Genomic DNA, 22,789 nt, shown 5'->3' with positions numbered 1-22,789 from the left:
CAAACAAAAGTCTGGGACCAGATGGATTCACAGTGAATTCTATCAAACATTTAGAGAAGAGCTAACACATATCCTTCTCAAACTCTTCCAAAAATTTGCAGAGGGAGGAACAGTCCTGAGCTCATTCTATGAAACCACCATCACAGTGATAATGAAACCAGAAAAAGGTATCACCAAAAAAGAAAATTACAGGCCAATATCACTGATGTACATAGATGCAAAAATCCTCAACAAAATACTAGCAAACAGAATCCAATGACACATTAAAAGGAGCTTACACCATGATCAAGTGGGATTTATCCCAGGGATGCAAGGATTCTTCAATATACACAAATCAATCAATGTGATGTACCATATTAATAAACTGAATAATAAAAACCATATCATCATCAGAGTAGATGCATTAAAAACTTTCAACAAAATTCAACACCCATTTATGATAAAAACACTCCAGAAAGTGGGCATAGAGGGAACCTACCTCAACATAATAAAGGCCATATATGACAAACCCACAGGAAACATCATTTTCAATGGTGAAAAACTGAAAGCATTTCCTCTAAGATCAGGAACAAGACAAGGATGTCCACTCTCACCACTTTTATTCAACATAGTTTTGGAAGTCCTAGCCATGGCAATCAGAGAAGAAAAAGAATAAAAGGAGTCCAAATTGGAAAAGAAGAAGTAAAACTGTCACTGTTTGCATCCTAAAGATGCCACCAGAAAGCTACTAGAGCTCATCAATGAATTTGGTAAAATAACAGGATACAAAATTAATGCACAGAAATCTCTTGCATTCCTATATACTAATGACAAAAGATCAGAAAGAGATATTAGAGAAACAATCCCATTTACCATCACAACAAAAGGAATAAAATACCCAGGAATAAACCTACATAAGGAGGCAAAAGACCTATACTCAGAAAACTATAAAATACTGATGAAAGAAATCAAAGACAAGACAAACAGATGGAGAGATATACCATGTTCTTGGATTGGAAGAATTAATATTATGAAAATGACTATACTACACAAAGCAATCTACAGATTCAATCCCTATCAAATTACCAAGGGCATGTTTCACAGAATTAGAACAAAAAATTTTACAATTTGTATGGAAACCCAAAAGACCCCAAATAGCCAAAGCAATCTTGAGAAAGAAAAATGGAGCTGGAGGAATCAGGCTCCCTGACATCTGACTATACTACAAAGCTACAGTAATCAAGACAGTATGGTACTGGCACAAAAACAGAAATATAGATCAATGGAACAGGATAGAAAGCCCAGAGATAAACCCACGCACATATGGTCACCTTATCTTTGACAAAGGAGGCACGAATATACAATGGAGAAAAGACAGCCTCTTCAATAAATGGTGCTGGGAACACTGGACAGCTAAACATAAAAGAATAAAATTAGAACACTCCATAACACCTTACACAAAAATAAACTCAAAATGGATTAAAGACCTAAATGTAAGGCCAGACACTATAAAACTCTTATAGGAAGACATAGGCAGAACACTTTGACATAAATCACAGCAAGATCTTTTTTGACCCACCACCTAGAGTAATGAATATAAAAACAAAAATAAACAAATGGGACCTAATGAAACTTTAAAACTTTTGCACACCAAAGGAAACTATAAACAAGATCAAAAGACAACCTTCAGAATTGGAGAAAATATTTACAAACAAACCAACTGACAAGGGATTAATTTCCAAAGTATACAAATAGCTCAGGCAACTCAATATAAAAAAACAACCCAATCAAAAATGGGTGGAAGACCTAAATAGATATTTCTCCAAAGAAGACATACAGATGGCAAAAAAACACATGAAAATATGCTCAACATCACTAATTTTTAGAGAAATTAAAATCAAAACTACAGTGAGGTATCACCTGACACTGGTCAGAGTGGCCACCCTCAAAATATCTACAAACAATAAATGCTGGAGAGGGTGTGGAGAAAAGGGAACCCTCCTGCACTGTTGATGGGAATGTAAATTGATACAGCCGCTATGGATAACAGCATGGTGGTTCCTTAAAAACCTAAAACTAGAACTACCATATGACCCAGCAATCCCACTCCTGGGCATTTACCCAGAGGAAACCATAATTCAAAAAGACGCATCCACCCCAATGTTCATTGCAGCACTATTTACAATAGCCAGGACATGAAAGCAACCTAAATGTATGTCAACAGAAGAATGGAAAAAAGAAGATGTGATACATATATACAGTGGAATATTACTCAGCCATAAAAAGGAACAAAAGTGTGCAATCTGTAGAGATGTGTATCGACCTAGAGACTGTCATACAGAGTGAAGTAAGTCAGAGAGAGAAAAAAGAAATATTGTATAATATCGCTTATATATGAAATCTAGAAAAATTATACCAATGAACTTATTTGCAAAGCAGAAATAGAGACACAGACATAGAATGGATGTATGGATACTGGGGGGAAGGGGGGTGGGATGAATTGGGAGATTGGGATTGACATATACACATTACTATGTATAAAATAGATAACTAATGAGCACCTACTGTATAGCACAGGGAACTCTATTCAATGCTGTGTGGTGACCTAAATGGGAGGGAAGTACAGAAAAGAGGGAATATATGTATATGTATAGCTGATTCACCTTGCTGTACAGCAGAAACTAACACAAAAATGTAAAGCAACTATATTCCAATAAAAATTAATTTTAAAATATGAGAGGGCTTCTTATGGTAGGAATGAGAGCTAGGAAAATATTCTTCTTGCTCTGTGATGCTTGATAATTAAAAGGTCATTCTTTGCACACAAACTCTATTTAAGGGAGCATTGCTAATCTAGTGCAGTTAGTACCTCCTGCATGATATTATTGGTATTACTGATGGTAGGAAAATCAGACCCCAAAACCCCACATTTACAGTTTAAGGTTTTCCTTGTGATTTTCCTGTATAATAGTCACTAAGACCAGTGGGAAATGTGAGATTATTTAACATTCAATCTAGAATTCAAAGCCAAACTGCTTTCTTAGCGTTCTCTGTGTTTTCAACAAATGGTGTTTAAATTTTCATAAAACATACATTGTAATTGATAAAAGGAATATTCTAGAAATTGAATTTGCTGGTGCTGGTTCAACATCTCATTTGGGAGATAATCTGTTTATGACAACATGACCTTCACCTCAGATCACAAAACAGCTTCTATGTAGTCAGTGAACCACAAGATGGCACCACTGAACAAATATTGTTTATCTCAAGATGACTTCTAGGTTCTTTAGATAAATGCTCAAGAATAGTGTTATCCCTCTTCAAAAGCAACATCAGTCACTTCTGATTGATAGAGTGAATAGAGTATGAAAAGAGCAAATAGTAACTTTACAGTAAAGAAACCTGGCAGACATCACTTAAACCAAGTGATCTAGGTTAACTTCACCAGTGATCAGTCATGGTTATACCATGTACCCCTGACATGATGTAATGAGAAGGGCACTTCACCTCTGTGGTGTTCTTTCCTCAAACCCATGACCTCAGTCTAATCATGAGAAAACATCAGGCAAACCCAAAGTGAGGGACATTCTATAGAATACTTGACCAGTATTCCTGAAAAGTCTCAAGTTCATGAAAAATAGAAAAGTAGACTAAGGAACTGTCACAGATTGCAAGAACCTAAGGAGATATGACAGCTAAATGGAATGCAGGTTCCCAATGCAAGTCCTACAAAAAGGACTTTAGTGTAAAAACTGAGGAAATCCTAATAAATACTATAATGCGGTTAAGAGTATTAGACCAATATTAATTTCTTAGTTTTGACAATTGTGCCATGGTCATATAAGGTGTTAACATTAAAAGAAGCTGGGTGAAGGATATACAGGAACACTCTTGTACTGTCTTTGAAACTGTTCTCTAAGTCTGAAATTATTATTTAAAATAAAAATAGTATAAAAGTCAAGATACAGAAGATAGTCTCTGAAATACTAAGTTAACAGGAAGCAGTTTTCCTTTTATCTATTATCTGGATATTCTAGACTCCTATGGAAGCTTGCATAATGGTTAGGCATATTAACTCCATATATGGTTCCAAGATCTGGGGTTTAATTCCTCTATAGACACAGTGAGCATGTTTTTAAAACCCCACATTAGGATTCCTTGTCTGTCAAAATAATTTATGCAGTTTTCAAGTGAGAGAATAAATCCCAGATAATGAAGACGGAACCAAGTTGATATTCCCTGTTCTATGGCAATTGGTGGCACCTTTTAAAGATATTCAGTTATCTCACTAATATGTGTCATGAGTATGTTGGCTGTGTATTCCAGACTTTAAAAACTTTTGTCGTTTACTAACCATAGATCAAATAATGCAATATATGGCTAATACCTTTGCTAACAAGCCAAATATTTGTGTTTCACAGGATAGTATTTTGGCCCACAAAAACCTCTTAGAATCAAGGAAGTAAACATTTTAACTCCTCTAAAGGGTGTGTGAGAACCAGTTTCCAACATGTTGTATTTGTGCACACAGTTGTGAGTAAAATTTGACTAAAAAGTGTTTATGGGAATAATTAGAAAAACAATACTTTCTACGTCATGATATGGGCTAAATAGATAAAAATATTAATATATATTTTCTCTCAGAGCTGTAAATAAATGTGAGACTCTCCAACATATTTAAATTTCCACATGCAAGAGAATGAAATTGGACCCCTATCTTACACCACTTACAAAAATTAACACAAAATGGGTTAAGGACTTAACCTGGAGTTGTAAAGCTCCTAAGAAGAGAACATAGGGGGGAAATCTTCTTGACGTTGATCTTGGAAAGGATTTTTTGAATATGACACCAAAAGCACAAGCAACAAAATCAAAAACTTAAGTGGGACTACATCAAACAAAAAACCTTCTGCACAACAAAACAAACAATCAGCAAAATGAAAAGGCAACCTACAGTATGGGAGAAAATATTTGCAAATCATCTATCTGATGAGGGGTTAATATCTAAAATATTAATTACTTTTCTCTGATCAGTCAGTAACCTACAACATTTTCCTTTCCTTTAAAAATTCTAGTCTTTGGTAGCTGTCATGCTCCACCCAAAACTGTTCACCTGATCCTAGACATTTCCTTATACCTTGATCATTAGTTTCAGAACTGTATCCCAAGTCCAGCCCTATTCCCTTGCTTAGTTTCTATCCTTCTAGACTTGTGTACTAGTTTCCTAGGTCTGCTGTAACAAATTACCACAAACTGTATGGTTTAAAAGAAAAGAAATTTATTCCCTCACAATTCTGAAGGCGAGAATTCCAAAATCAAAGTGTCTGCAGGGCCATTCTCCCTCTGAAGGCACTAGTGAGGAATCCTTCCTTGCCTCTTCTAGCTTTGGGCCATTGCCAGCAATCCTTGGTTTTCCTTGACTTGTAGACACACTGGTCCAATCTCTGCCTCTGTCATCACATGGCATTCTCTCTGGATATCTGTGTCTAAATTTTCCTCTTCTTATAAGGTCACTAGTTATTGGCTTTAGGGCCATCCCTAATTGAGTATGACTTCATCTTAACTTGACTACATCTACAAAGACCCTATTATCAGAAAAGATCACACCCACAGGTACCAGTGGTTAGAACTTCAGCATATTTTTTTGGAGGACACAACTGAACACAAAACACCTTAACCTGACTCTCACAGGCCTGACTTCATAAACTGAAACCAACAATCCATGCCATTCCCCATGAGTGCTACAACAATCTAACCAGTATAGCTGTTTAATGGTAGTTCTTAGGCATGAGCTGGAGTTAAATCAAATTGCTGGTGTTTCTAGAGTTACTGTATTTCCTTGAAAGTCTTCTGATCCATTTCTGAACACGGCTTCATTTACAAACAGTGGCCTGCTCAATAGGATTGAAGTAACCTTAAATGTATGGGATTAAATCCTATCAAACATATCAGTGGAGAAAAAGGAGTTTTGACACTCATGTAACATGTAACATTGATAGTAATGGTAGAGTGGGATTCTTTTTCTTTTGAGCTTCTTTGATCAGTTGGCTTTAGTTTGATGAGAAAATTTGTAGGAATCATCTAAAAACAGTATTCATATACTTCAAAGCATATGCTTTATAGGAGAGGTTTAACAACAAACTAACAATATATTTAAGTATCACTGTCCTGAAATCAAGGAATCTCGATCTTTTGCATAGTTACTCACTTGACATGTTACCCAAGATATTTAAAACATTATACAGAAATACCACCCCTCATTTGATCATTCTATAAGTTAAAAAGTGTGGCTGTTTTTCACATGAGATCTGTGACTAGTAATAGTCCTTTGTTTTGCCCCTATATTAGTTTACTACAGTTGCAGTAATAAATCCACAAATTAGGTGGCTTTAAACAGAAAGTTATTCTCTCACTGCAGATTCATTCTCCCTCTGAAGGATCTAGGGAAGAATACTTCCTTCCCTCTTCCTAGCTTCTAGTGGTTGCTAGCAATCCTGGGCATCTCTTGACTCATAGCTGCATCACTCCACTTTCTTCCTGTCTTCATATGACCATCTTCTCTTTGTGTGTGTGTGTGTGTGTGTGTGTGTGTGTGTGTGTGGTGTGTGTCCAAATATCTTTCTCTTATAATTACTACTCATTGACCATTGTAATCCAGAATGACCTTGTTTAACTTGATAACAACTGCAAAGACCCTATTTTCAAGGAAGGTCACAATATGAGGTTATGGGTGAACCTGAATTCTGTGGAGATACTGTCTAACCCAGTACAGCTGAAGAATCAAATCTGCTGGAGAACTATCAGAAAAGGCATTCTGTTTCAAGTTCAAGTCTTACTCATATCAATATCAGACTGATTTTTTTCTATGACGACAGCTTGAAATATTTTAAAAGGCACCAGCCACAAAATAAGAACTCTTGTTCCAAACCTCTGTGTTCATTTTTGAAAATTATAAACCTGTAATTTGTACTCATATTTTCTAAGTCCCAGTTCTTAGAACTCAAAGTGTTTTCAATAAGAAATAATCTTTCAGAACTCCTGTTCATAAATATTTTTGGTTCATATGATTGAGGGCACACTAAATGGTTTAAAGGCCATTGAACTAATTATGTATCACTCTTATCTGTGATCATTATGGAAAAAACATTTTTAGTATGTGAAGAGGTGTTCAATAGAAATATCTGTCTGTATAGTACCACATAATCAGTTGGAAAAATGTTCAATAAAAATTTTCCTTTTTCCCTATCTCCAGTCTGAAATTTTTACTTTTTATCTGGGTGCTTCAGTGCCATGTAAACCTAGATTAAAGATACTAAGAAAGCAATGCCTTCAAATGGCCAATCATGTCCACTACTCAAATCAAACATAAAAAGCAAAACTGCATAAATTTGCTTGATTTTTTGAGTGACATAGTTGGGGTTTCTTTAAAATGTTCATAATTTAATATTTCTGTCCTCTACTTAATACCTTATAGTTAATCTCTATATAATATTTTATATTCCATAATAGGCTACAATGTTTAACCTTATTTAATTTTAATATTTTTTACTTTGTTTACTTCTTGATTGCTAGATTATATAGCTGGAATTTGATGTTTATTACTATCCTGTGTTTCAGGGACTCCATGAAAAGACTGGTGCACTTACAGCTGTTAAAGTGATGAATGCTCGTAAGGTAATATTACCTCCTATCTGTATTCTGTTCCCTTAGTGGACTATGGTCTTGTGATAAACAGCTCAGAAAATATTGTATTTGTTTTTTCATCATTGTTATATATAATTATCTTAATCTGCATTTATTATATTTATCATTTAATTTTTCTATCATTAGTATACTATTTTTATTATTTATTACATTCACACATAAAAAACTTTTACTCACAGTGAAAGTACTATATATTTTAGTATTCTGTAAAAATGAAAAAATATCTGTATTCCTGTCTATTTCTAGTTGATTATCTATTTCCAGGGATAGTAAAAGGTAGATTTCCTCTAATGTTGTGTTAATCCTCTGTTTCATCATATTTCTTTCCCTCCCCAACCATTCCTTTTGAGAGTTGAGGCCACTAGATTTTCAATGACAGGTAGAAGGAAAAGAACTTGTCTGAGATGCACATTTTTCATGTATTTTCTGACAGATGAGTGAGAGAGACAGTTTAATTGGCACTGTTCCTGCTAACATTCATAAAGCTGTGTCATGGTTCATAGCATATTGTCATAGAATTTGTTAAGCCCTGATTTCTGTCCTCTTTCTTTAGCATGAGTGCCTCACTTTCTCAAGATAATATTAGCATGAGCATAGCAAAGGTCAAAACATTTTCACTTCACTACACCCTAAAGGAAAATTCTCAAATATTATATTTGAAAAATTGTACATGTTCACTGAGTTGTTATCAATGCCATAAACTGCTCTTTTCCAATTTGTGCCGGAAGTGAATTGCGGAAACTATTTAAAGAGTTGCATGCTTTTTGTTTTGCCAGTAAATGTCAAATGTTGCAAACCAACGTGAGTTTCCATGAATTTTGAGGTTTTGTGGATTTTTTTTGCCCTATAAACCATGACTTCCAAATAATCAGCCTGGTGATTTTTGAGTGAGACTCTCTAAAATACTTATTTCCTTTTTTTTAACTTGAGAGACTTTGACCCACACTTAATCTACATTTTAGATACTCTAACTTGAAATAGTTAAAAATCATGTTTAGCCCATAGATAGTGTCAATTACCTTGTTTATTTTTTAGGGGGAAATAGCACTTTACTAACATCAAATTGTAATATCCCATTAATGGCAGTTAAATTTGTTACTATGAATTTGGTGCCAAGTTTCTGTATACATAAGAATCTGATTTTTTATTAAAACTATTAGTGAAAATTGACAGAGGAATAATATTATGTTACTATTCCTTTTAGTACTAGAAGAGCACAAAGCACTTAAGAATAAATCATTTTCAGAGTGTACCAGTGGGTTTAATAACATTTTGTTCTTGGCTTTGCAGACCCCTTTACCTGAAATAGGGAGGCGAGTGAGAGTGAATAAATATCAAAAGTCTGTTGGGTGGAGATACAGTGTAAGTACTGAAAGTCTTCATTAACCCCCAAGCCGTCTTTCCTTTAATTTTCAAAATAAACTAGTCCCTTTGTGTTGTATCATTATATTTAGAAGGCCACCACTAAAATGTTCTTGCCTAAAAGTGATAACATATTTATGTTTTTAACATATTCACATAGTTTCATTCATTATATGTGAACACTAGCATCTATCAGAAAGCAGGGCCTAGAAGAAATGGTTCCCTGAACAGGTAAGTGTTGACTGCAGATGAAGGACTGAGTAAATTCACAGTGCTCTATGCCCTTTAGCTGAGTAATAACAAAAGAGATGATGCGAACAAGAGTGAATTTTGCCTAAAATTGGCCTTGGCAAGGTCCTTTTTACACCTTTTTACATGGTATTCCGGACTGACTAGCTTTTCCCTCATTATGATTCTAAGAAACATTGCCATCAAATATGATTACAAGGATGACTACTTTCTTGTATGTGTGAGACCAGTAGCAGACAGAAAACCAACAGGCTACCCAGCCTAAGAGTGTTCAGACATCTGGCACCGTATTTGAATACATGAAGGAGTGTGAAAGTGCTTTCTACTTGAAGGTTTTTAACTGCTTTACAAAGCAGTCTCTATTACTCTGATACTTCGCTGGCTCTAGAATAAGCTCTGGCACAGGAAATTCTTTTTCAGTAGATGTCGATGATCTAGATGTTAGTGATCTATCCAAATATTCTCTGGGCCTAAATGTAGAATCTTGCTCTTACAATATAATTGATATGTTTTTTTCTTAATTGTCTCCCATGCAGTTAACTATCTAGTAGTCAAATATTTTCAACCTTTTGTGTCTTAATAAATATGCTCTCAGGCTCATTTAAAATAACCTTTTCCATTAACAATCACATCCAGAAGAACTTTCTAGTTATATTAGGAAGGTATTGGTAAAGAGTTTCATGATTGGTTTAGTAAGTACTGGGCTCCTATTTTGTTTACAGTGTATCTTGGGAGACAAAGCATATCCAAAAGTAAGAGGTAGTACTGATTAATAACATGCTTTGGTTGATCAAGAATCTGTGAAAGGGACTTCCCTGGTGGCGCAGTGGTTAAGAGTCCACCTGCCAATGCAGGGGACACAGGTTTGATCCCTGGTCCAGGAGGACCCCACATGCCATGGAGCAACAAACTCCGTGTGCCACAACTACTGAGCCTGTGCTCTAGAGCCCTCAGGCCACAACTACTGAGCCCACGTACCATAACTACTGAAGCTCACATTCCTAGAGCCCGTGCTCCACAACAAGAGAAGCCACCATAATGAGAAGCCCGCATACCACAACAAAGAGTAGCCCCCGTTCACCACAACTAGTGAAAGCCTGTGTGCAGCAATGAAGACCCAATGCAGCCAAAAAAGTAAATAAAATAATAATAAAATGATCACATTCTTTAAAAAAATAAGCTATGAAAGGTAAGATATGATAATTATAATTGTTTCACCAATTTTGGTTTCATCAAACATTTGTGTTAATAAATTCATTTAAAGTTCATCTCCAAACCCTCTCTGATATTATTTTTATAAGGAAAAACATTTTGATTCTAGAACTGGGTGAAATTTCAAAGCAAGTTTTGGCATCCTTGAGCTGCCTCTTCTTGACAAAAAGCAGGATATTCAGGCCACTCTGGGATCAACTGGCCCTGAGCCAGGAAATGCTATAGCATCATATTACTGGGATATATGTGACAGTTTTAAATTACCCACTTGCCCTGATGGATATAATGTACTTATGTGTTTCTCACAAGCTCAACTTCCTGTTAATTGAGAATGACAAACATACTAATGCTTTCCAAACATATCTGATCTTGGTCTGTTGGTTTTGGGGGAGTTTACATTTATATGGGAAACACCCTCTTAAAAGATTTTCTAGTTGGGAACTTTGTATCCTCTGATTATATATTTTAGTAAGAAAAATAAGTGATCAGCCAGTTAGCATCTCTAAATCACCCTGAATCATTTGGGGTAAAGAGTTTGTGACTTGCACACACATCACATTAAGTCAGAAGTTTATGAAAAGAGCAATAATGTGGAAGTCCAGAAGCATGAGTTCAAATGCCAAGTCTACCACTAAATAGCCAAGAAGCACTTGGAAAAGTAGTCTTACCTCTCTAGGCTTCAGGTTTCTCATAGGTAAAATGGCACCAGAATATTGGCCTGCCTATAACAAGGTTAAAAGTATGGTTAAATGTAACTACAGAGCTGCCTAGAGCCCAGCCATTCTCTTCTTCCTGCCTGAGGACATGAGATTTCTTACCCAGAAAGAAAAGGAAGCTCTTTGATATCAAACTGCCAAACAAGTTAAATGACTCAATCTAGCCTGTGCCTCTTTTTAACCTGTTCTTTGTGTTCTTATCCTCACACCATCATCTCATTCTTATTTATTGCACTCTTTATGAGTTCATATTTCTCTCAGTAGAACCTTGGTGCCTTGCTAGGAAATGAGAGTTCCCCTGTACATAAAGAATTGCTAGTTTCTGAGGTTTATTCCTATATGAATGCAGATATTGTTACAATTTCAAAGAAGAGCAACATCACAAGGGAGGCAGAAAGTTTAAGAGTCCTACATGGCAAGAATGAAAGCCACAAGGATCAACCTTTACCTTGTAGAAAACAGGTTAAGGGGATTTGAAGGAAACTTATTAACCATGCTTCCTTGGGAGGCTGAGATGAAACTGGAACCTGAACTTCCATATAATTCTCATGCTGCAAGTGATTGTTTCATTCATTCATGCCGTTATTACACAATAAGAACAAAGAGAGCCTGTCATTGGGGTTTCCAACTGGAGAAATATGGCTCCATCCCTTCCCCCAAAGACATACAGTGTCTAGATTTTTTTAATAGTAATTGAATGTTTATGGATAAATCCACTGGAAAATCCTAGGGAAATGCTAAAAAATGTTCTACAGATGTATTTTCCCCTACCTCCAGGTCTTCAAGTCAAGGTAATTGAGGGAAATGCTGAGGAGAACTAAAGATAGTTAGAGGTTCACACATTAACTGGCTTTTAATGCCAGTTGGCCCTGTTCTAATTCATTGCCCAAAATAAGCCAAAGGTATCCTTTTTTACTGGATTTAAGAACAGGAGTTTAACTGTACCTTTAATTTAAAAGTCTTCATTTAATAACCAAGAGATCACTGAAGAAATCAAAGAGGAAATCAAAAAATACCTAGAAACAAATCACAATGAAAATAAGAGGACACAAAACCTATGGGGTGCAGCAAAAGCAGTTATAAGAGGGAAGTTTATAGCAATACAATCCTACCTTAAGAAACAAGAAACATCTCAAATAAACAACCTAACCTTACACCTTAGAGAAAGAAGAACAAAAACCCCCAAAGTTAGCAGAAGGAAAGAAATCATAACGATCAGATCAGAAATAAATGAAAAAGAAATGAAGGAAAAGATAGCAAAGATCAATAAAACTAAAAGCTGGTTCTTTGAGAAGATAAACAAAATTGATAAACCATTAGCCAGACTCATCAGGAAAAAAAGGAAGAAGATTGAAATCAATAGAATTAGAAATGAAAAAGGAGAAGTAACAACTGACACTGCTGAAATACAAAGGATAATGAGAGATTACTACAAGCAACTATATTCCAATAAAATGGACAACCTGGAAGAAATGGACAAATTCTTAGAAATGCACAACGTTCCGAGACTGAACCAGGAAGAAATAGAAAATATGAACAGACCAATCACAAGCACTGAAATTGAAACTGTGATTAAAAATCTTCCAACAAACAAATGCCCAGGACCAGATGGCTTCACAGGCGAATTCTATCAAACATTTCAAGAAGAGCTAACACCTATCCTTCTCAAACTCTTCCAAAATATAGCAGAGGGAAGAACACTCCCAAACTCATTCTACGAGGCCACCATCACCCTGATACCAAAACCAGACAAAGATGTCACTAAGAAAGAAAACTACAGGCCAATATCACTGATGAACATAGTTGCAAAAATCCTCAAGAAAATACTAGCAAACAGAATCCAACAGCACATTAAAAGGATCATACAACATGATCAAGTGGGGTTTATCCCAGGAATGCAAGGACTCTTCAATAAACGCAAATCAATCAATGTGATACACCATATTAACAAATTGACGGAGATAAACCATATGATCATCTCAATAGATGCCAAAAAAGCTTTCAACAAAATTCAACACACACTTATGATAAAAACTCTCCAGAAAGTAGGCATAGAGGGAACCTACCTCAACATAATAAAGGCCGTATATGACAAACTCACAGCCAACATCATTCTCAAAGGTGAAAAACTGAAACCATTTCCACTAAGATCAGGAACAAGACAGGGTTGCCCACTCTCACCACTATTATTCAACATAGTTTTGGAAGTTTTAGCCACACAGATCAGAGAAGAAAAAGAAATAAAAGGAATTCAAATCGGAAAAGAAGAAGTAAAACTGTTAATCTTTGCAGATGACATGATACTATACAGAGAGAATCCTAAAGATGCTACCAGAAAACTACTAGAGCTAATCAATGAATTTGGTAAAGTAGCAGGATACAAAATTAATGCACACAAATCTCTGGCATTCCTATACACTAATGATGAAAAATCTGAAAGTGAAATTAAGAAAACCCTCCCATTTACCATTGCAACAAAAAGAATAAAATATCTAGGAATAAACCTACCTAAGGAGACAAAAGACCTGTATGCAGAAAATAATAAGACACTGATGAAAGAAATTAAAGATGATACAAATAGGTGGAGAGATATGCCATGTTCTTGGATTGGAATAATCAACATTGTGAAAATGACTATGCTACCCAAAGCAATCTACAGATTCAGTGCAATCCCTATGAAACTACCAATGGCATTTTTCACAGAACTAGAACAAGAATTTTCACAATTTGTATGGAAAAAAAAGAGCCCAAATAGCCAAAGCAATCTTGAGAAAGAAAAATGGAGCTGGAGGAATCAGGCTTCGTGACATCGGACTATACTACAAAGCTACAGTCATCAAGACAGTATCATACTGGCACAAAAACAGAAATATAGATCAATGGAACAGTATGGAAAGCCCAGAGATAAACCCACACATATATGGTCACCTTATCTTTGATAAAGGAGGCAGGAATATACAGTGGAGGAAAGACAGCCTCTTCAATAAGTGGTGCTGGGAAAACTGGACAGCTACATGTAAAAGAATGAAATTAGAACACTCCCTAACACTGTACACAAAAATAAACTCACAATGCAATAAAGACCTAAATGTAAGGCCAGACACTATAAAACTCTTAGAGGAAACATAGGGAGAACACTCTATGACATAAATCACAGCAAGATCCTTTCTGATCCACCTCCTAGAGTAATGGAAATAAAAATAAAAATAAACAAATGGGACCTAAAGAAACTTCAAAGCTTTTGCACAGTAAAGGAAACCATAAAGAATATGAAAAGACAACCCTCAGAATTGGAGAAAATATTTGCAATTGAATCAACAGACGAATGTTTAATCTCCAAAATATATAAACAGCTCATGCAGCTCAATATTGAAAAAACAAACAACCCAATCCAAAAATGAGCAGAAGACCTAAATAGACATTTCTCCAAAGAAGATATATCTATTGCCAACAAACACATGAAAGGATGCTCAACATCACTAATCATTAGAGAAATGCAAATCAAAACTACAATGAAGTATCACCTCACACCGGTCAGAATGGCCATCATCAAAAAATGTACAAACAATAAATGCTGGAGAGGGTGTGGGAACCCTCTTGCACTGTTGGTGGGAATGTAAATGGATACAGCCACTATGGAGAACAGTATGGAGGTTCCTTAAAAAACTAAAAATAGAACTACCATACAACCCAGCCATCCCACTACTGGGCATATACCTTGAGAAAACCATAATTCAAAAAGAGTCATGTGCCACAATGTTCACTGCAGCTCTATTTACAATAGCCAGGACATGGAAGCAACCTACGTGTCCATCAACAGATGAATGGATAAAGAAGATGTGGCACATATATACAATGGAATATTAGCCATAAAAAGAAATGAAATTAAGTTAGTTGTAGTGAGGTGGATGGACCTAGAGTCTGTCATACAGAGTGAAGTAAATCAGAAAGAGAGAAGCAAATACCATCTGCTAACACATATATATAGAATCTAAAAATCAAAAATGGTCATGAAGAACCTAGGGGCAAAATGGGAATAAAGACACAGACCTACTAGAGAATGAAGTTGAAGATACGGGGAGGGGGAAGGGTAAGATGGGAGGAAGTGACAGAGTGGCATGGACATATATACACCTCCAAATATAAAATATATAGCTAGTGGAAAGCAGCCCCATAGAACAGAGAGATCAGCTCGGTGCTTTGTGACTACCTAGAGGGGTGGAATAGGGAGGGTGGGAGGGAGGGAGAAGCAAGAGGGAAGAGATATGGGGATATATGTATATGTATAACTGATTCATTTTGTTATAAAGCAGAAACTAACACACCATTGTAAAGCAATTATACTCCAATAAAGATGTTAAAAAATAAAAATAAAAAATAAGTCTTCTTTTTTTTACATACTACTAATATATATTTACCTTGTACAATAAGAATATTCCTGAAAAGTTTATATAAATTGAACTTTTATAGATGCTGTAGGAGAACTTTGTTTATTTACAATGAAATGAAACTTATAGCTAGTAGGAATTCAGACCACTTAACTCAATAGATAGATAGATGCTATTTTTTACATATTTATCACTGTAGTGATTAGGAAAATAATGAATTTAAGCATTTAAAAAGAGAAGACAAATCAAACCAATACCTTTAAAATTCAATCAGTCACAAATTAATCAAAGCAGTGTGGTACAAGCATAAGGATAGATACATAGATTAGTGAAATAGAACTATTTCCATATATCTGTGGTCAACTAATTTTTTACATGGGTGAAAAGACAATTCATAGGGAAAGACTAGTCTTTTCAACAAATGATGCTGAGACAACTGGATATCCACATGTAAAAGAATGAAGTTAGTCCCCTACTTTATATGAAAATTAACTCAAAATGGATAAAAATCCTAAATGTAAGAGCTAAAACTGTAAAATGTTTTGAAGAAAAATTGGAGTTCATCTTCATGACCTTGGATTTGGCAATGGATCCTTACATATTACACCAAAAGTACAATCAACAAAACAAGAAATTGATAAATTGGACTTCATCAAAATGAAAAATTTTGTTCCTCAGAAGACACTATCAAGAAAGTGAAACAAGCACCTGGAGAATGGGGGAAAATATTTGCAAATCATACACCTATAAAGTACTTATATAGAGAATATATAAATAAATCTTACTGTTCAATAATAAAAAGACTATTAACCCAATTTTAAAATAGGGACAAAGATATTCTATTAGACATGCCTCTGCCCATAAAAAGATCCTTAACACCATCAGTCTTTAGGGAATTGCAAATCAAAATCACAATGAGATACCACTTTACACCCACTACGATGGTTATAATAAAACAGAAAATAATAAGTGTTGGTGAGGGTATAGAGAAATGAGAACCATCACTGATCTGGGAATGTAAAATGGTGTAGCCACTGTGGAAAAGTTTGGCATTTCAACAAAATGTTAAATATAGCATTACCATTTGACCTAACAATTTCACTCCTAGGTATATACCAAAGAGAAATGAAAACATGTCCACACAAAAAATTGATATGAATGCTCATAGCAGCATTATTCATAAGAGCCAAAGGGTAGAAATAACTCCTTCAGTTGATGAATGGTAAATGAAAAGGAATGAAATACTGATATGTATTACAAATGGATGAATCCTGGGGAAAAATAGCTAGTCATAAAAGTTCACATACTGTATGATTTTCATTTATATAAGATGTTAAGGATAGATAAATCTACAGAGATAGAAAATATATTTGTGGTTGCCTAAAGCTGGGATGTGTGTGGCAGAATTTGGTGGTGATAGCTAAAGTGTATGGGGTTTCCTCTTGGGGTGATAAAAATGTTCCAAAATTGATTGTGGTGATGGTTGAATAGTTTTGTAAATATACTGAAAACCATTGAATTTTACACTTTAATTGGGTGATTCCAGTTAGTGAAAACTTTATACAATGGCCATTGCTGCTGGTCCAGGGATCACACTTTAAGAACCATTGAATTGAAATATATTTAATTAACCTTTATTTTCTCCCAAATTCCCAGTTAACCCCAGATCTCCATTCTGACAATTCTAGTTGAGATCTTATTATAAATCGCTGTGGGATATAATGGATTGACATAGGATTCTCCTTCTTTGATCTACTATAGTTTAGGGTCCCATAGTCATTGAGTGGCATAGCTTTGGAATTTTATTGTCTATTCGTATTCTACAGGATGAAGAAGAAGATCTCAGGACTGAACTCAACCTTTTGAAGAAGTACTCTTTCCACAAGAACATTGTGTCCTTCTACGGTGCATTTTTCAAGCTGAGTCCCCCTGGCCAGAGACATCAACTTTGGGTGTGTATTCAGTTACCTTGATCTTATTGCATAAGACTAAGTCTCACTTGAGGGCATAATCTTTCATAAGCTGAGATGTTATTTTTGTGCACCTACAGGAAAACTTAAGCATTCAACTGATCAAAGTAGTATGGAAAAAAGTGCTCTGATTCCTGGATATGGGAGTGATAAAATATGGAAAAATAAATTAAGTGCCTGTCAAGGGGCTCAGGGGTAGGATGGGAGAAGACTCAAATGAACACTGGAAATATCTAACATATTTTTTAAAATAGAGTTTTGTTGCTTTTAACTTTATGTAGTTACTACATTTACTTGTAAATTAAAGGTATAGCTAAGAAGGAGACTACCTCATGGACTTGGGAATAGTGACTGAATAAATATCGATTCTAATTCACACTTGGGAACAGCATATGCATGCAATTTAAGTGTTTGCTAAGTATATGCACTTATGTTTAAACATAATTCCTAGAAACTGTTTTCTAAATGGTTAGTTGACATCCTTTTCTTAGGCTTCATGCCTATAGTATCATGAATTACAAATCAATGAAGATATAAATTTTAGAGGCTAAGTGAGACCCATGCTACAGTTACCAGAATTGTTGCTGCCTCCCCCTATAGGAGACGTAATCAAATCACAAGAAAGTGAGCTTTCATCAAGGATATCTTTATTTAAAAAGGAATATTTAGAACATAATCTGGGGACGGTGTACACTTGCTTGCATTTCGATTTCTAGTCCAAGTCAAGAGTAGCATTTTTTAAAAAAATAATGACTGAGACTTTTCAGGATCTTCAAAAGTCAAAGAAAGATTCTGTTACATTTTATGTGTGAACTTTAGGAAGCAGGATAGTGGACGTAGAAAGGTTTTCAACAAGGGATTGAATTGAAACAGTGGTTCTCAAACTTTAGCCTGCATCAGAATTTCCTGGGGTTCCTGATAAAACACACATTGCTGGGCCCCACCCACAGAGTTAATGATTCAATTGGTCTGGGGTGTAGGTCCACAAATTTGGACTTTTAGACAAGTTTACAGGTGATGTTGATGCTATTGGTCTGGGTACCACACTTCGAGAACTCTCAAATTTAGAGATCTTTGATTTAACCCTATTTTATTCCAAATGTCTAGTTAACTAAATCCTCTATTCTCTGACAATTCCAGTTCAGATTTTACTAAATATTACTGCACATTTTTCGTGGCTACTGTTTTTCTTTTTCTTTTGGGGGGGTCATACAACATTTGTCTTTTAATATATTTTTACTTACAAGTTTTTTCCTCCAGACAGTATGGCAGTCTACTTATTAGATATGTTTCTTAGTGCTCAATTTGTTTAGTCATTCAACATCTATTCATTCGAAACCCATCTACTTGCCAGGCTTTGATAGATGCTGGGAATACCATGATAAGCTGAATTGACATGACCCTGACCCACTGGAGCTTAAAGTTTATTTGCAAAGACAAATATCAATCAAATAATCACACAAATAAATGTATAATTTGTCAGAAGGAAAATAACATGCTTCTGTGTGGGCAAATAACAAAGGAATCTAAGTTAGGGAATGGGAAACCCTTGAGAAACTTTTTCTTGCACTGAGATCTGAAGGATGAATAGGCACTGCATGCAAAAGTTATTTGTTGAGGTAAGAATTTTCATGGGAACATTCACACTTTCTTTCCCATGTTAATCAGAACACATAGGAAGTAAATGACTAAATAATTACCATTTATAAAATGTATGTGCCAGGCACTGTGATTACAAAGCCAGGAAAATGAGAATGCCTTGCATTCCTTTCACAGTAGAGCTCTTCTGACTCTGGTAATACTAGCAAGATTTTCCAATTTCATATTAGTGAATGGCTTTAATTCATGTTTGTCATGATTCAAAATGATCCCCTTTTCTTCCATTACCACAGTGTATATTTTGTGCCTGTTTGATATAGTTGACATGAAAATTAACCTTTTGGGTTTATCTGTATTATTGGTTTTGTTAGGCTGTTTTTATTTTCTTCTTTTTTGGGAGAGTGTACTCAGGTAAAAGGCACATGATATATCAGTTGTGAACAAATATAAAATAAGGGAGTAATTTTCTGAAAGAAAATCTTAGTATTCCAAAAGGAAATAAGGTAGACTTTTTGAATATTCATGACTTGGGGTTTATCCTTTTGCTTGCCTTCATCTATGGCAATAATTAACTTACCTACACTTTTTTTAAAAGGCATGTCTTGTTCTACTGGCAAGGTAGTATTGACATGGATACTAATGCATAAACCTGTGCTTAAAGTTTGTGAAGTTGATTATAATAGTTACATTCTCCTTCACATTTGGTCAGTCCTCTAATTAGCTAATATAGGGAAGCAAATTTACTAGTTGGGCACCTGATTCTTTAGTGGTAACAATAAATTTCCTGAGAAATTGCATTTATTAATAAAGTAAAATCTGAATGAGACACTGTCAAAGTATTAACCTTAAAATAGATTTTCTGTAGCAGTAAAGTTATTTGGAAAAATATGCCCTACAGTAATGGAACTGACAGTTTCCCCCATGGAGTTGTATTTTGCCAGTTTCTTGGGGAAAATATTCTAGAATTTGAAAATAAAAATAAAACAACAATAAAAAAACAAATCTAGTCTTAATGTTAAAGTGTAAATTGTTTTGAGATCCTCCACATCCTGCTTCTCCACCTGCAAACTATTCCCTCAACTGTTTTTTATGTTCTACTCCAATCATCACTCAGGCTTGCCCCTGTACAAGCTTCTTTCTAAAGGCAAGTCTCATTAGGTTTTCAATAAACTGAATGTTCTTCTTTCTCAGCATATACAAACACTACCTATCCTTCAAGGCTTAGCTCAAATCCCAGGTCCTGGTTAAAAATCCCTGGTGTGGTACCTGCCTTCTCTCCCTCCACAGATCTTTGGATTTTTTCCCGGTTCTTCTTCATTCTACCAGACAATTGAGCCAGTCTTTGCAATGTCTTAGTGTCTAAACATTGCATATAAATACAAGCCATATGAACTAAAACTCTCCAGATATTTTCAGATAATTACTTTCTAAACCTTGATACTTTGCTGGCTTCCCTGCAGATGGTGATGGAATTATGTGCAGCAGGCTCAGTCACTGATGTAGTGAGAATGACCAGAAATCTGAGTTTGAAAGAAGATTGGATTGCTTATATCTGCCGAGAAATCCTCCAGGTGAGCATTCATATAGTCATTCTCCCCTGGTCTTGAAAAAACCTGGTGGTAATATATACAATGTACCTTATACCTGCTCATATAGGATGATTTGAGAATTCTAAACATAACTTCTGGGTCAGGATACTGAAAAAGGCTTTAGAGAAAGCAGATTTTCAGATGATGTCCTTAAACTTTAAGTTACACCAGCAGATGGCTAACCAGGTCCTTCCAAATCATGGCCTTTAATGGCTCTGTCAAAGTCAGACTGTAGTGTTCAGTGGATCAGGGATATGACAACTTGGAGTATTTATTATGTTGTTATGATTTTTAGAGTTCTTTTTTTTAAAAAGCATAGCACTGTCATTAGAGATTAAGATAAGTTGAGAAGTCAGTGTTTTACTCAATGGCTCCAAACCATCTACAAACAGTTTTGCAGACAGATATTCTCTCTGAATAATGGCTTACTTTTAAAACGTTCCTTATTTTGAACACCAAATTGGATGAAAGTGCCAATCTTCTTGATCTACCAAACTCAAATTGTTCTTTGTCTTAAGTGCTTAGGGTCACCCAAGAAGGATATTAACAGAACTGAACAGCATCACTGATAAAATATTAGAATGTCTTTCCTGTCATCTTAATTGGATTCACTTGTGGTAATAGTGTAAATATTAAGAGTGCAAACTCTTGACTGAGTTTAAATTCTGGTTCAAAATGTATTCGTTTTGTGTCCTTGAGCCAATTAGTTAATTTCTCCAAATCTCATTTTCCTCATCTGTAATTTGGGGTGGTATTTGCACCTTCCTTAAAGGGTTGCTATAAGGATTTAGTAATTTACTCCACGTAAAGCACTTAGCAAAGTGCCTGGCAAAGAATAAGGACCCAATAAATATTAGCTGTTTTTACTGTTACTTCTGTTATTAATCCCCAGTTCGTATCTAGAGCAATCTCAATGAAGCCAGGGCATGGGTTAGCCAGGTCACGGGTTAGTTTTAGTGGTGAATGGTCTGGAGACAGCATGGTAAGCCAATACAAATGGCAAATGCTTTAAAATGAATTTCCATATTCCCCCAAATTCTCAGCCTACAAGTTTGACTAGAAAATATTTTGGACTAAACAAATGGTTGGATGAGGAATAGAGTAAAACAATACAAGCTATGATACTTAAGATATCCAGATCTTTACTCATATGGTTCTTTGGAAAAATGGAGGCTAGAAAGGACAGTAAATGGCCCAATGTATACAAACATTAATTTTTGGTGTTTTTTTTTTCTTTCATGGGTGTCCTGATTTATTTTCCTTTCCTTATAGCCAAAAGTAGTATTTCTGGGAACTGGTTGTAGTAATTCCAGCCTAAAGAAAGAATTTTGTCTGAAAAATGCAAATCTGGGCCATTTTTCTTACCAAAAGTTTTTCCAAAAATACTAAGAAGAGTACCAGAAAAAGAGAAAAATATATACTGATGTTGCTTTTTAATATAAATGTGTATATATATATATATATATGTATATATATGCAGGGCTTAGCTCATCTTCATGCACACCGTGTAATTCACCGGGACATCAAAGGTCAGAATGTGCTACTGACTCATAATGCTGAAGTAAAACTAGGTAAGTTTATTCTTGTAATACTTTAAGTGAGGCCCAAAATATCTTAATAGAGAAAAATCCTTTAAGATTACTGTGTTTTCTATCATGTCACTAACAATCCCCTCTACTTATTTAGGCCGTGTCTTTCCTGCCTGCAAAACAGGTCAAAATTTGACAATTTGATTGGGAAGGGAGGTTGGGACAAGAGAAAGATACACTTAACTGCTTCTCTGAAATCATGTAGATAAAAACAACTTTTCAAGTATAATGGGAGTCTTACATTTTGATCATTGCTTAACCCTCTAATAGATTCAGCTATTACATTTATTTTAACAATTGAATCGAGTATTTACCATGTGCAAGTTTCTGCGCCATGGACAAGGATTAAACAAAAAGACAATTCTTCCACATCACAGAGCCATATTTCCAAAGAACTTTTAAATGACTTAAGCACAAATTGCTTCATTGGAA

At 35.2% G+C, this 22,789-nt stretch overlaps 1 protein-coding gene across 4 annotated transcripts in view; it reads left to right on the top strand.

Moving 5' to 3' along the window:
• NRK (Nik related kinase) overlaps positions 1–22,789 on the top strand; it is a 140,424-nt gene that overhangs the window by 54,302 nt on the left and 63,333 nt on the right. For all 4 annotated transcript variants that reach the window (XM_067024262.1, XM_067024261.1, XM_067024260.1 and 1 more), the window contains exons 3-7: positions 7,597–7,653; positions 8,974–9,045; positions 17,437–17,562; positions 20,640–20,750; positions 22,249–22,339. In XM_067024262.1, the coding sequence (XP_066880363.1) occupies positions 7,597–7,653; positions 8,974–9,045; positions 17,437–17,562; positions 20,640–20,750; positions 22,249–22,339 (457 nt within the window). The remainder of the gene's footprint in view (positions 1–7,596; positions 7,654–8,973; positions 9,046–17,436; positions 17,563–20,639; positions 20,751–22,248; positions 22,340–22,789) is intronic.

The sequence above is a fragment of the Kogia breviceps genome, chromosome X (genome assembly GCF_026419965.1).
Source record: "Kogia breviceps isolate mKogBre1 chromosome X, mKogBre1 haplotype 1, whole genome shotgun sequence".
NCBI lineage: Eukaryota > Metazoa > Chordata > Mammalia > Artiodactyla > Physeteridae > Kogia > Kogia breviceps.
Note: the sequence above shows the minus strand (reverse complement) of the source record. Positions and strands in the feature narration are given on the sequence as shown.